Raw genomic sequence first — 16,370 nt, forward strand, 5'->3', positions numbered from 1 at the left:
GGCTCTCACTTCTGCTTCCTGGCCACTGTCCCCTTTAGGGGAAAGAACCCCTCACCCCGCGAAACAGGCGGTACCACCTGCTGGGCACTGGCATGTCCCAGGCTGCGGGACCCGGCACTGCCACTGACCTACTAAGTACCCCCCTACTGATTCCATTCTCTCTGTCCCAGTGATGGGGCCACGGACATCCCAACCCTGAGGGAACCAGGCAAATTCAGGGTCTCTTCATCATCTTGCACAAAAGCTTCATCTTAAAAAAAAAAAAAGTGTAATTATTTATTTGGCTGCATTATGTCTTAGTTTTAGCACGTGAGCTCCTTCGTTGCAGCGTAAGTGCTCTGAAGCTGCAGTGTGTGGGCTTAGCGGCATGTAGGATCTTAGTTCCCCAACCAGGGATTGAACCCACGTCCCCTGCATTGGAAGGTGGATTTTTAACCACTGGACCACCAGGGAAGTACTGCACAGAAGCTTCTTAAATGGGTCTTTCCATCCCACTGCACCCTGCCCTCACCACAAACCCCAGAATCAGAAAGATCCTCGCTGTCAAATTATTTCAGGATGACTTAATTTATGCTTTGATTTTGTACACCTCAGAGATGTGCAGGCTTCTGATCCGCATAAAGGATGGAGTGACCAGAGGAATACTGCGGAAGCCGACGCCTGGGGGTTGTAGCCAGGCTTCCCTGTGCTGCTGACCCCCAGGGAGAGGGGCAAGCATCATTTTTGGCAGGCTGCTGGCAAGTTCCAACAGAGCAGGTGCTAGCCTATTACTGCTGCAGCCACGCAGGGCATCGGGGTGGGGGTGCGGGACTGGGGGGAAGAGCTTGACTGTGGGCTCACGTCAGCCAGTTGTCGCTCAGTCATGTTTGACTTTTTGCGACCCCATGGACTGTAGCCCACCAGGCTTCCCTGTCCATGGAATTCTTCAGGCAAGAATGGGTTGCCACTTCCTCCTCCAGGGCATCTTCCTGACCCAGAGATCGAGCCTGAGTCTCTTGCATCTCCTGCATTGGCAGGATTCTTTACCACTGTGCTATGCCAACCTGGGTCTAAAACTTGGCTCTCCCCTGCTAACTAAGAAGGCTGCTTAACCTCTGACCCTCAGGCTACTCTTTCAATGAGAATAATCTGAATTTCCACATCTGAGAGGTCTTGGGAGGATTCAAGGAGGTGATATGCAACCTCTGGCTGAGTCAGCTCTCCTGTCCTATGTTACTGCTTCAGCTGCTGCTGCTGCTAAGTTACTTCTCCTCTCTGATCCTGACACTCTGACAGCTGAAGTGCTAACTTTTAAAGGTCACAGCCTATGCCTGTAACATCCTGCGGTCTCAGAGTCTGTGACTCTGTATTCTGCTTCTGCCCCTGCTGGGTCTCACAGGCGCCTTCTCCCTCCTCCACCCCTCCCCTGTCCTCTAACTCCAGCCTCGGCCTCCTGGAAGTGTAGTCAGAGAAGCATTATCTTATTTGGTCCTGTTGTCTCGAGTATTCATGCAGGACAGGGCTGACACCCTCAGCTTCCGCTCCAGCTGCCCACTGCTGGCTTGACTGGAGGGAAGGAAAACCTTTACTCCCTGGGTGGGGGCCAGATCCCTTCTGTCCCTTCACCCCACCATCTCATCTCCCCAAACCTTCTTGCCCCCTCCCACTTGCTTGGGAGACCCCCCTCATCATCAGCTCCCAGGGTGTGCCCCAAACACCCCCCACCTCTCCCCCAACACACACACACACACACCCACACCCACCCACCCTCCCACCCACACCATGCCAAAGTTTGGGGCACAGCCTCCTCCTCGGCCCAGAGTCTTAGCCTCTTCTGGCCTCTAGGATGCACTGATTCTGTTCCTCAGCTTTCTCACAACTGCCCTTCACTCATCACTGGTCTACTGAAAATGTAGGCTTCCAGCCTGCAGTCCCGATTTCTTCTTTCCTTTGAGGCGAGATGCTGGACAGCCCCTCCATCCCCCATCAGTCTCCCATGGGCATTTTCTGGGCAGGAAGATAGGACAAAAGAGTGAAATTAAACCCACAAAGCTTTCTAGGATGAGGGGAATAGTGTCTATCTTAACAGAGATGATGGGGACACAAGCATATATACTTGTCAAATCTCATCACAGGTGCTTAAGAATCTGTGCTTTCTATTACACATAAATTCATCTCAACAAGAGAGGACAGACTTGCAAGCCCAGCAGAACTGACTGGGCCCAAAAGAGCCCTTCAGTGGGCCATCTCCCCCTCAGGGACCAGACGTACCTATTTCTCAGGGTCCTACAGCCACAGGACTGTGGGAAGACTGGAGATGCCACTGCCTTCCTACCCCACCCACAATCTCCATCCTTCCTCAGGGTTCCTCCAAACATGCAAGAAAATTTAGGGGCACCCCTGGTGATCCAATGGTGAAGACTCCACACTCCCAGTGCAGAGGGCACGGCTTTGATCCCATATCCCGCATAGAGTGGCCAGAAGAACTTAACATGTGTTTGTTGGGCCTACTGTAGATATGAGTCCAGCACCTAGCCCCCAGCCTCCGTTAGGGACCCTCCTAGCGAGAGATCCTGCATCACCGATGCTGTCGGAGGGATGGGATTCGGGCGGGGTCTGCTCCACAGCTGTCTGTCCTGAGGCCCCGCAGCCTGTGTATGGGAGGATTTCAGCCTAGCAGACCCTCGCTGTCCTCCCCTGAGACAAGCTGCTAGCCCTGTACTCTCTCGTCCCAAATTTATCTCTCCTGAGCCCTGGGCCAGAGAGGCTAACCTCTTACCTCTCCTTCTGACCTCTTGCCCAAGCTGTCCAAGGAAGGACCATTGCCTCTTCAGGCCCCTCCAAGTCACATCCTGCCTCATTCGCCTCGTGAGTCCCACACTGGCAGTGCCAGCGGAGCCACGAGGGGCTCTCTGGGCCACGCTGCTCAGTGTAGGTCTGGACCAGTGGCACTAGCATCTCCTAGGAACTCGCTAGTCATGAAGACTCTCAGGTCACACCTGAGACCAATAGAGTCAGAGTCTGCACTGTAACAAGATCCCTGGGGGATCTGTGTGCACAGCGGGGTTTGAGGAGCATTTTGTCTGGTCCATCAGCCCCCAAAACATGCTGTTGACCATTCGGTAGGCACCAAAGAGCCCCGAGGGCATAGGAATGTGTTCAGGACACATGGACAGTCACCATCTGAGCTGGGCCAGGTCCACAGCCCTGGCCAGGCTGCTTCCACCCAGTTCATACCCGCTTTCCCTCCACTGCCTTTCCAAAGCAGACACCCACACACCCGCAGTCCAGGGCTGGGGACATGAGAACACGGAGTGGAGACACCTAGTGAGGGGCAGAGGGTTAGAGAATCCTTCCCTCGGAACCCTGTCACAACCCTGTCACCCCCACCACCCCTCGAGGCTCTGGTTCTGCTCTTACCATGCCAAGCAGTGGCCACCAGCAGGATCAGCAGGGTCCGTGGGCCCATGGCCTCAGCAGGAAAGCGGCAGGCTGATGCAGGGCTCGCGGGTGGGCAGAGAGCCGGATCCTCAGACACTGGCTCTGACGGGACCGGACCCGCTGGACATGTGTTCCTCTCCACTAGCCCTGGCTGTTTGTCTTGTTTTCCTCTTCCTCCTTCTTCTTGGGCTGATCCCACTCTTCCTCTTTTAGCTGGGCAAGGCAACCACAGAGTTTGGAAATCTTGGTTAAAAAACAAAACAAAACAAAATAAAGACATGACCCCCAGGGGGCGGGGTTGGAGTAAGGGTAGGACCACTAAGTTCGGAGCCCTTCCGAAGCCGCCTCTAAGGGGCCCTGGGAGTAGAGACATGCCCAGTGTTAGACAGGCAGCTGACTGTACACATGGGGTCTCCAGAGCAGCAGTGGGCTCTTGCTAAGTGGAAAAGGAAGTTAGGTTGGTCTGGACAAGCCTGATAACAGATAGTATCAAGAAGCTTCCATTTACAGGACACTCACCAGCCAAACCTTTACATACCACTGTCCCCTTTTGTTCCCACAAAAATTTTATACAGTAGGTACTGTTATCATTCCCATTCTACAATGGGAAAATTGAGGTTCAGAGAGCTCAAACACTGTAAACTTGCCCAAGGTCACATAGCTACCAAATGGAGGTGGAATTTGGATCTAGACAACCTGAAGAGGATAAGACTGAATAGCATCACTGACTCAATGGATAGGAATTTGAGCAAACTTCGGGAGATAGTAAAGGACAGGAAAGCCTGGCATGCTGCCGTCCATGAGGTCCCAAAGAGTTGGACATGACTTACCAACTGAACAACAACAGCAACATCACAGGCTATATAACTGCCTTTTTCTGAACTAATTGAGTCTGTTTACTTTTCCAAAGGGGTAAACTGTGCGGCTGTACGTCTAAGAAAATCAGCATTCCTCTGCCGCCTTTCCTGGATGCAGTTGCATTTACCACTTTTAGTTGATTATTTCAGTGTCTTTATTTCTATTCAAATGGTTATAAAATTAATTCTAGAATCTAAAAAAAAACCACTCAATAAACATTGATCCAAGAAAATGATTCATCTTTCCATCGACTTAGAACTATAAGTATTAGAAATACATTTCTGTCTTAGCAAAGTGTTTTGAACCTTTACAAATCACGAAAACAAACAAAGACATAGAAAATCTGACCAGACCTATAACTATCAAAGAGATTCAATCAATCAATAAAAACCACCCAACAAGAAAAAATCACTTAAAGAATTAACCCTGATTTGTCTCAAGCTCATTCAAAAAAATAGAAGATGACTGGGCTCTTCATAACTCATTCTATGAGGGCTACAGTAACTGATTCCATCAACAAAGAAGGATATCATAAAAAAAACTATTAGATGAATTTCTCTTATGAACCTAACTGCAAACATACTCAACCAAATTCCAGCAAACCAAACCTGACAGCATATTAAAATGATTATACACCATGATCAACTGGGATTTATTCAACAAATGAAGAGGTGGCTCAGTACAAGGAAATCGACATCACAATAATACAATGAGAGGATTTCACATGATTATCTCAACTTACACAGAAAAAAGCCTTTAATAAAATCTAACATGCTTTCATGATAAAAAAAAAAAACACCCAAAGACTAGAAATGTACACAAACATCCTCAAAATTATTAAAAGCATATATAAAAAAACCCACAGCTAACTCAAAGATAAAACATTGAAAGCTTCCCTGCCCCCACCCCTCCCACCACAGCGTTACATCAGCAACAAGACAAGGACAACATCCCTCACTGTTTCTATTCAACACTATACTGGAGGTCCGAGCTAGAACAATCACAAAGAAAAAGAAATAAAATGCATCCAAATTAAAAAAAGTAAAACTTTCTCTCTTCACAGATGACATAATCCTATATACAGAAAATCCTCCTCTGCCCACTGGACTTTCCAGGCAAGAATACTGGAGTGGGTTGCCATTTCCTCCTCCAGAGATCTTCCTGACCCAGGGATGGAACCCGCATCTCCTGTGCCTGCTTCTTGACCACTGAGCCACCAGGGAAGTTTTGGCTTTGATTACACCACTACAAAATGTGCTTTCACTTTCATCTAGCAAAAAAATTCCATGTCCTTACTGATGTTCAGTTAAACAATAGATATGACTAATTTAAAGTAATAAAGTGATAAATCCATAGTTCTTCAGGCACTCTATCAGATCTAATCCCTTGAATCTATTTCTCACTTTCACTGTATAACTGTAAGGGATTTGATTTAGGTCATACCTGAATGGTCTAGTGGTTCTCCCTACTTTCTTCAATTTCAGTCTGAATTTGGCAATAAGGAGTTCATGATCTGAGCCACAGTCAGTTCCTGGTCTTGTTTTGCTGACTGTATAGAGCTTCTCCATCTTTGGCTGCAAAGAATATAATCAATCTGATTTTGGTGTTGACCATCTGGTGATGTCCATGTGTAGAGTCTTCTCTTGTGTTATTGAAAGAGGGTGTTTGCTATGACCCGTGCATTCTCTTGGCAAAACTCTTAACCTTTCCCCTGCTTCATTTTGTACTCTAAGGCCAAACTTGCCTGTTTTTGCATGTGTCTCTTGACTTCCTACTTTTGCATTCCAGTCCCCTATAATGAAAAGGATATCTTTTTTGGGTGTTAGTTCTAGAAGGTCTGGTAGGTCTTCATAGAACCATTCAACTTCAGCTTCTTCAGCATTACTGGTCGGGGCATAAACTTCGATTACTGTGATATTGAATGGTTTACCTTGGAAACAAACAGAGATCATTCTGTCGTTTTTGAGATTGCATCCCAGTACTGCATTTAGGACTCTTGTTGACTATGACGGCTACTCCACTTCTTCTAAGGGATTCCTGCCCACAGTAGTAGATATAATGGCCATCTGAATTAAATTTGCCCATTCCAGTCCATTTTAGTTGACTGATTCCTAAAATGTCAATGTTCACTCTTGCCATCTCCTGTTTGACCACTTCCAATTTACCTTGATGCATGGACCTAACATTCCAGGTTCCTATGCAGTATTGTTCTTTACAGCATCAGACTTAACTTCCATCACCAGTCACATCCACAGTTGGGCGTTGTTTTTGCTTTGGCTCCATCTCTTCACTCTTTCTGGAGCTGTTTTTCCACTGATCTCCAGTAGCATATTGGGCACCTACCGACCTAGAGAGTTCATCTTTCAGTGTCATATCTTTTTGTCTTTTCATACTGTTTATGTGGTTCTCAAGGCAAGAATACTGAAGAGTTTTGCCATTTCCTTCGCCAGTGGACTATGTTTTGTCAGAACTCTCCACCATGACCCATCCATCTTGGGTGGCCCTACACGGCAAGGCTCATAGTTTCATTGAGTTAGACAAGGCTGTGGTCCATGTGATCAGTTTGGTTAGTTTTCTGTGATTTTAGTTTTCATTCTGTCTGCCCTCTGATGGATAAGGTTTTCCAGGTTAAGTAAATATTTCAATCAGGAGAGTAAATATTTTTAAATTGGGAATGTGGGTATTTCTTGCTTTTGGAGTGTGTTTTTTAATAAATTGAATTCCAGAGCAGTGGTTTTATGAGGGGTGTATAATGAATTTCTGGGCTGTAAGTCTTATACCTACATCCTATCCTAAAAGGTAAAATAAATTTCCAAAGTTTTTCTTAGTAATACAGCACAGTGAAATACATAGAACAGATGTAGATATCTATAGAATAAACTTGAGAGTTCAGAAAGAAACCTTTACTTCCATAGTCAGCTGATTTTCAACAAGGATGCCCAAACCATTCAATGTTGAAAAAGTCTTTTCAACAACTGGTGTTAAGAGAACTGGATATCCACATACAGAAGAATGTAGTCAGACTCTGACTTCACATTACATACAAAAATTAACTCAAAATGGATCAAAGACAAAATATAAAGGCCTAATGTATAAAACCCTTAGAAGAAAGCATAGGGGTAATTATTCATAACCTGGAATTGAAAATGTTTTCATAGCTATGTCACCAAAGCCATAAGCAACCAAAGAAAAAAAAATAGATAAACTGAACTTCATAAAAAATAAGCATTTTGGTGGCTGGAGCTTAGATTGTATTCTATAAGGTCAGTGAGTGGGCAAAGGCAGGTACATCCAAGTACAATTCAGAACCCCAGCCTCAGAATCACAGGGGGACCTGTGAAAATGCAGATTCCAGGGCCATCCCAGGCCTACTGAATTAGGGGTGGGGGCTACACAGGAAACAGGCTCTCTTGGGAATTTGAATGCTTACTTATGTTGGCCCCACTGCCCTCAGAAGCCCATGGATGGAGATAGAGGAAACCTGAGAATCTCTAAGATACAGGAGAAGTTTGTGTCTGGTCTCAGGATGGGGTACTTAGCTTCCATGCAGTTGTCACAAAATCTCTGACCTGGGCTGGTGGGGACCCTCTTGGTGGAGGGTGTAGAGGTGGAAAAGGTGGCTGATCAGGGGGACGGAGGTCACAGTGGCCCTGAGGGGAGGCCTAGGCCACCTCAGCAGAACCTGTCACTGTCCAGGAGATCGGAGGAAGCTGTCTGCCCTGTTATTTAGTGTATCTGCCCATTCTTTCCATCTCCTTAGATAATATAAAGTTTATAGATGCATCTGTGTTTTAGTGAAGTGTTTTGAGCCTTTGCTAATGATATACACCAACAAAATCAGTTAGGAGCTAGAAACTCTGACCAGACCTATAAATGACAAAGACATTGAATCAATCATCAAATACCTCACAACAAGTTAAAGCCCAGGACCAGATACTAATAGTTTCACTTCTGAATTCTACCAAACATTTAAAGAATTAACCCTAATTTGTCTCAAACTCATTTAAAAATTACAAGATGGCTGAGCACTTCTCAAGTCATTCTATGAGGCCAGCATTACCTTGATACCATCAATAGACAAGGACCTCATGGGAAAACTACAGACCAATATCCCCTATAAACATAAGTGCAAACATACTCAACCAGATACTAGCAAACCAAGACTGACAGCCTATTAAAATAAATAACACCATTACCAGTGAGATTTAGCCCACTTTGCAGAAATGCAAAGGTGGGTAAACAAAAGAAAATCAACATTACATTAATAGAACAGAATTTCACATGGTTATCTCAAATGACACAGAAAAAAGCCTTTCACAAAATCTAATGTACTTTCATGATAAACACACGAAAGACTAGGAATTTTTAAAAAATCCTCAAAATTATTAAAAGCATATTAAAAAATTCATAGCTAACTCAATAATAAAATATTGAAAGCTTCCTACTCCACACCTTATATCAGGAACAAAGCAAAGATACCAGCTCTCACTATTTCTATTCAGCATTGTACTGGAGGCTCTAGTCAGTGTAATCACAAAGAAAAAGAAATAAAATGCATCCAAATGAAAAGAAGAAAACCTTTCTCTATTCACAGAGAACAGAATTCTTTCTATATACAGAAAGACCCTGAAGAGTCTACAAAACACTCTGAAATATTAGAGAAAATAAATGTATTCAGCAAAGTTACAGGATACAGGATCAACAAACAAAACTTAAGTGTATTTCTATACACTACCAGCGAACAACCAAAAAGGAAATTTAAAAATAATCGTGTCTGCAATAGTATCAAAATGAATAAAATACGTGGGAACCAATTTAATGAAAGATATGCAGGACATAATCACTGAAAACCACAGCACACGCCTGAAAGAATTTAAGGCAATTGATTATCAACAAGGATGCTATTACCATTCAATGGGAGAAAAACAGTCTTTCCAACAAATGTTATTAAAACAATGGATATCCACATACAAAAGAATGAAGTAAACCATACTTCATATATGTTCAAAAATTAACCTAAATGGATCAAAGACATAAATAGAAAGGCTGAAAATATGAAACACTTGGAGGAAAGCATAGGGGTAAATATTTATAACCTGGATGTGAAATTGGTTTCACGGCTATGTCACCAAAGCCACAAACAACCAAGACAAAAAATAGATAAATTGAACTTCATCAAATTAAACATTTTGGTGGCTGGAGCTTAGGTGTTTCCTATAAAGCCGGGGAGCCAACATAGGCGGGGGACCTCCAAGTACAGTTCAGGAAGCCCAACCTCAGAATCACAGGGGAACCAGTGAAAATGCAGATTCCAAGGCCATCACAGGCCTGTGGAATTAGAGGCAGGAGGAGGGAAACTGCGCAGGAAGTAGGGTCTCTAGGGGATTCTTAGGCTTGCTTATATCTGAGCCCAATGCCCTCCAAAGCCCACTGAAGAGCTGGTGGAAACCTGAGAATCTCGAAATGCAGGAGAGGTTTGTGTCTGGTCTCTGATAGGTTGCTTAGCTTCCATGCAATTGTCTCAAAGTCCCTGACTGAAGCTGTTGGGGACCCCTTCCTGGTGGTGTGTGTTAATGTGGAGAAGGTGGCTGACCAGTGGGCTGAGGTCACAGTGGCCCTGAGGGGTGGCCTAGGCCACCTCAGCAGAACCTGTCCGTGTCCTGGAGATCAGAGGAAGCTATTCGCCCTCTTGTTTCTGTCTACCAAGACACTCCTTAGATACAGAAATTTTGCAAATACATTTGTGTTTTAACAAAGTGTTTTGCACCTTTACTAATCATGAACACAAACCAAAGTTAAGGTAAGAACTAGAAACTCTGACCAGAACTATATCGAGCAAAGAGATTGAATCAAACCTCCTAACAAGAACATGCCCAGAACCAGAAAGTTTCACTAGTGAGTTGTACCAATTAAAGAATTAACTAATTCATTTCAAACTCATTCAAAAAATAAGAGTGAGCACTTCTCAACTCATTCCATGAGGCCAGCATTACCTTGATACCATCAACAGACAAGGATATCATGAGAAAACTACAGACCTATATCCCTTATGGGTTTCCCTGGTAGCTCAGCTTGTAAAGAATCTGCCTGCAATGCAGGAGACCCCAATTCAATTCCTGGGTTGGGAAGTTCCCCTAGAGAAGGGATAGGCTACCCACTCCAGTACTCTTGGGCTTCCCTGGTGGCTCAGATGGTAAAGAATCTGCCTGCAATGCAGGAGACCTAGGTTCAGTCCCTGGGTTTGGAAGGTCCCCTGGAGGAGGGCATGGTAACCCACTGAAGTATTCTTGCCTGGAGGATCTCAGTGGACAGAACAGCCTGGCAGGTTGCAGTCCATGGGATCACAAAGAGTTGGACATGACTGAGTGATTAAGCACACATATCCCTTATAAACATAAATGCAAACATAATCAAATATTAGCAAACCAAATCTAACAGCATATTAAGATGATTACACACCATGTCCAAGTGGGATTTATCCCACATATCCAATAATAGTTTAACTCAAGAAAACCAACCTCACATTAATTGCTACCATGATAAAACAAACAAAAGACTAGGAATTTTTTTTAAATCCTCAAAATTATTAAAAGCTTATATAAAAAACTTACTGTTAACTCCATGATAAAAGATTGAAAGTTCCGTGTCCTCTTCCACCCACCTAACATCAGGAACCAGGCAAGGACACTGACGCTATTTCTATTCAATACTTACTGGAGGTTCTAGTCAGAACAACCAAAGGAAAAGAATTAAAATGCATTCAAATTAAAAGATGTAAACGTTCATCTATTTGGAGAGGACATAAGCCTATATACAGAAAAACCCTAAAGAATATACAAAATACTCTGAAACCTATTAGAGCTAATAAATGCATTCATCAAACTTCTAGGATATAAGATCAACACAAAAAAGTCGAGTGCATTTCTACATGCCAGCAGTGAACCCCAAAAGGAAATTTTTAAAAATTATGTGCAATAATATCAAAATGAATAAAATATGTAGGAACCAGCTTAAACAAAAAAATGTAACACATAAACACTGAAAATCACAACAGACTGCTGAAAGATGTTAAGACTAAACAGAAAACATTTGTGCTCACAGATAGGAAGATTTAATATTGTCGAAATGACCAACAAAATCAGTCTGTATCAACATTCCAATGGTATTTATGATAGAAATGGAAAAAATGATTCTCAAATTCATATGAAATTTCAATAGATGCCAAATAGCAAATCAATCTGGAAAAACCCAAAGTTAGAGTCACACTCTCCAAGGTCACTACTTACTACAAAGCTAAAGAAATCAGAACAGTGTGGTAAGCGCATAAGAGCAGATTCAGACATCAATGGAATAAACTTGAGAGTTCAGAAAGAAACCTTTATATATACAGTCAATTGATGTTCAACAAAGATGCCAAAACAATTCAATGGGGAAAAAAGTCTTTTTAACAAATGTGTTGAGAGAACTGGACATCCACATGCAAAAGGATTAAGTCAGACCCTGACTCACACCATATATCAAAATTAACTCAAATGGATCAAAGTCATAACTACAAAGGCTAAAAGTGTAAAACTCTTACAGGAAAGCACAGGGGTAAATATTCATAACCTGGACTTCATAATGGTTTCATGGCTATGTCAACAAATTAACATTGCTTGCTAAGCCACAAACAACCAAAGAGAAAAAACATATAAATTGAACTTCATCAAAATTAAACATTTTGGTGGCTGGAGCTTGTGTTGTATTTTATGAGGCTAGGGAGCCGGTATAGGTGGGGACCTTCAAGTACAGCCCAGGAACCCCAACCTCAGGATTACAGGGTGACTTGTTAAACTACAGATTTCAGGGCATCCCAGGCTGCAGAATTAGAGGTGGGAGGTGGGGACCTGCAGAGACTCTCTAGGGGAATCTGATGCTTACTTATGTCTGAGCCTACTGCCCTCCAAAGCCCACGGATGGGGCTGGAGGAAACCTGAGAATCTCTGAGATGTTGGAGAGGTTTGTTTCTAGTCTTAGCATAGGGTGCTTAACTTCTGTACACCTGTCTTACAAAGTCCCTGACCCAGGCTGGCGGGGACCCACCCTGGTGGAGGATGTTGAGGTGGAGAAAGTGACTGACGAGGGAGATGGAGGTCACAATGGCCCTGAGGGGTGGCCTAGACCATATCAGGAGAACCTGTCCCTGTCCCAGAGATCAGAGGAAGCTGTTTGCCCTGTTATTTCTGTCCATCTGGACGTTATTTCCATCTCCTTAGCTATTCAAATTTTCTAGATACATTTGTATTTTAGTAAAGTGTTTTGAATCTTTACTAATCATGAACATCTGCCAAAACCATCAAGAACGAGAAACTCTGACCAGACCTATAGCTATCAAAGAGAAGGATTCAATCATCGAAGCCTCCCAACAAGGAAAAGCCCACGATCAGAGATTTATAGTTTCACTGTTGAGTTCTACCAAACATTTAAATAATTAGCCCAGATTTGTCTCAAATTCATTCAAAAATTAGAAGACGAGTGAGCACTTCTCAACTCATTCTAAGAGGCCAGCATTACCTTAATACCATCAATCTGCAAGGACATCAGGAGAAAAGAAAACTACAGACCAATATCCCTTATGAACATAGATGCAAAGATACTTAATACTAGCAACCAACTTTGACAACATATTAAAATGATTATACACTATAACCAAGTTGGATTTATCACAGAAATGCAAAGATGGTTCAACACATGAAAATCAACATCACATTAATAAAGCAACCATAGAATCTCACATGATTATCTCAATTTATATAGAAAAAGTCTTTAACAAAATCTAACATGCTTTCATGGTAACATACCTACAAAACTGTGAATTAAAACAAAAATTCTAGGATACAAAATTAATGCACACTATACATTAGCGCATTCCTATACACTAACAATGAAAGCTTAACAGGAGAAATTGAGGAAAGAAGTCCATCTACTATCTCATCAAAAAGTATAAAATACCTGGGAATAAATCTACCGAAGGAGGCAAAAGACTTGAACACAGAAAACGGTAAGATACTGGGGAAAGAAATCAAAGATCACACAAATGGATGGAGACATGTACTACGTTCTTAGACTGGAAGAATTAATATTGTCAAAATGACAATACTACCCAAGTTCAGTTCAGTTCAGTCACTCAGTCATGTCTGACTCTTCATGACCCCATGAATCGCAGCACACCAGGCCTCCCTGTCCATCACCAACTCCCGGAGTTCACTCAGACTCACGTCCATCAAGTCAGTGATGCCATCCAGCCATCTCATCCTCGGTCGTCCCCTTCTCCTCCTGCCCCCAATCCCTCCCAGCATCAGAGTCTTTTCCAGTGAGTCAATTCTTCACATGAGGTGGCCAAAGTACTGGAGTTTCAGCTTTAGCATCAGTCCTTCCAAAGAAATCCCAGGGCTGATCTCCTTCAGAATGGACCGGTTGGATCTCCTTGCAGTCCAAGGGACTCTCAAGAGTCTTCTCCAACACCACAGTTCAAAAGCATCAATTCTTTGGTGCTCAGCCTTCTTCACAGTCGAATTTTCACATCCATACATGACCTCAGGAAAAATCATAGCCTTGACTAGACAGACCTTAGTCGGCAAAGTTATGTCTCTGCTTTTGAATACGCTATCTAGGTTGGTCGTAACTTTTCTTCCAAGGAGTAAGCGTCTTTTAATTTCATGGATGCAGTCACCATCTGCAGTGATTTTGGAGCCTCCAAAAATAAAGTCTGACACTGTTTCCACTGTTACCCCATCTATTTCCCATGAAGTGATGGGACCAGGTGCCATGATTTTCGTTTTCTGAATGTTGAGCTTTAAGTCAACTTTTTCACTTTCCACTTTCACTTTCATCAAGAGGCTTTTTAGATCCTCTTCACTTTCTGCCATAAGGGTGGTGTCATCTGCATATCTGAGGTTATTGATATTTCTCCCGGCAATCTTGATTCCAGCTTGTGTTTCTTCCAGCCCAGTGTTTCTCATGATGTACTCTGCATATAAATTAAATAAACAGGGTGACAATATACAGCCTTGACATACTCCTTTTCCTATTTGAAACCAGTCTGTTGTTCCATGTCCAGTTCTAACTGTTGCTTCCTGACCGGCATACAGATTTCTCAAGAGGCAGGTCAGGTGGTCTGGTATTCCCATCTCTTTCAGAATTTTCCACAGTTTATTGTGATCCACACAGTCAAAGGCTTTGGCATAGTCAATAAAGCAGAAATAGATGTTTCTCTGGAACTCTCTTGCTTTTTCCATGATCCAGCGGATGTTGGCAACTTGATCTCTGGTTCCTCTGCCTTTTCTAAATCCAGCTTGAACATCTGGAAGTTCACAGTTCATGTATTGCTGAAGCCTGGCTTGGAGAATTTTGAGCATTACTTTACTAGTGTGTGAGATGAGTGCAATTGTGCAGTAGTTTGAGCATTCTTTGGCATAGCCTTTCTTTGGGATTGGAATGAAACCTGACCTTTTTCAGTCCTGTGGCCACTGCTGAGTTTACCAAATTTGCTGGCATATTGCATGCAGTACTTTCACAGCATCATCTTTCAGGATTTGAAAGAGCTCAACTGGAATTCCATCACCTCCACTAGCTTTGTTCATAGTGATGCTTTCTAAGGCCCACTTGACTTCACATTCCAGGATGTCTGGCTCTAGATGAGTGATCACACCATCGTGATTATCTGGGTCGTGAAGATCTTTTTTGTACAGTTCTTCTGTGTATTCTTGCCACCTCTTCTTAATATCTTCTGCTTCTGTTAGGTCCATACCATTTCTGTCCTTTATCCAGCCCATCTTTGCATGAAATGTTCCCTTGGTATCTCTAATTTTCTTGAAGAGATCTCTAGTCTTTCCCATTCTCTTGTTTTCCTCTATTTCTTTGCATTGATTGCTGAAGAAGGCTTTCTTATCTCTTGTTATTCTTTGGAACTCTGCCTTCAGATGCTTATATCTTTCCTTTTCTCCTTTGCTTTTCACCTCTCTTCTTTTCACAGCTATTTGTAAGGCCTCCCCAGACAGCCATTTTGTTTTTTGCATTTCTTTTCCATGGGGATGGTCTTGATCCCTGTCTCCTGTACAATGTCACGAACCTCATTCCATAGTTCATCAGGCATTCTATCTATCAGATGTAGGCCCTTAAATCTATTTCTCACTTCCACTGTATAATCATAAAGGATTTGATTTAGGTCATACCTGAATGGTCTAGTGGTTTCCCCTACTTTCTTCAATTTGAGTCTGAATTTGGTAATAAGGAGTTCATGATCTGAGCCACAGTCAGCTCCCGGTCTTGTTTTTGTTGACTGTATAGAGCTTCTCCATCTTTGGCTGCAAAGAATATAATCAGTCTGATTTTGGTGTTGACCATCTGGTGACGTCCATGTGTAGAGTCTTCTCTTGTGTTGTTGGAAGAGGGTGTTTGCTATGACCAGTGCATTTTCTTGGCAAAACTCTATTAGCCTTTGCCCTACTTCATTCCACATTCCAAGGCCAAATTTGCCTCTTACTCCAGGTGTTTCTTGACTTCCTACTTTGCATTCCAGTCCCCTATAAGGAAAAGGACATCTTTTTTGGGTGTTAGTTCTAAAAGGTCTTGTAGGTCTTCATAGAACCGTTCAACTTCAGCATCTTCAGTATTACTGGTCAGGGCATAGACTTGGATTACTGTGATATTGAATGATTTGCCTTGGAAACGAACAGAGATCATTCTGTCGTTTTTGAAATTTGCATCCAAGTACTGCATTTCGGACTCTCTTGTTCATCATGAGGGCTACTCCATTTCTTCTGAGGGATTCTTGCCCGCAGTAGTAGATATAATGGTCATCTGAGTTAAATTCACCCATTCCAATCCATTTTAGTTCACTGATTCCTAAAATGTCGACGTTCACTCTTGCCATCTCTTGTTTGACCATTTCCAATTTGCCTTGATTCATGGACCTGACATTCCAGGTTCCTATGCAATATTGCTCTTTACAGCATCAGACCTTGCTTCTATCACCAGTCACATCCACAGCTGGGTATTGGTTTTGCTTAAAGTAATCTATAAATTCAATTCAATCCCTATGAAATTACCAA

At 43.0% G+C, this 16,370-nt stretch overlaps 1 protein-coding gene across 2 annotated transcripts in view; it reads right to left on the reverse strand.

Annotated features, from left to right (window-relative positions):
- CSF1R (colony stimulating factor 1 receptor) overlaps positions 1–3,552 on the reverse strand; it is a 31,455-nt gene extending 27,903 nt beyond the window's left edge. For both annotated transcript variants that reach the window (XM_068981464.1, XM_068981465.1), the window contains exon 1: positions 3,400–3,552. In XM_068981464.1, the coding sequence (XP_068837565.1) occupies positions 3,400–3,448 (49 nt within the window). In that variant the 5' untranslated portion in view covers positions 3,449–3,552. The remainder of the gene's footprint in view (positions 1–3,399) is intronic.
- Positions 3,553–16,370: the final 12,818 nt, after the last annotated feature.

The sequence above is a fragment of the Capricornis sumatraensis genome, chromosome 9 (genome assembly GCF_032405125.1).
Source record: "Capricornis sumatraensis isolate serow.1 chromosome 9, serow.2, whole genome shotgun sequence".
NCBI lineage: Eukaryota > Metazoa > Chordata > Mammalia > Artiodactyla > Bovidae > Capricornis > Capricornis sumatraensis.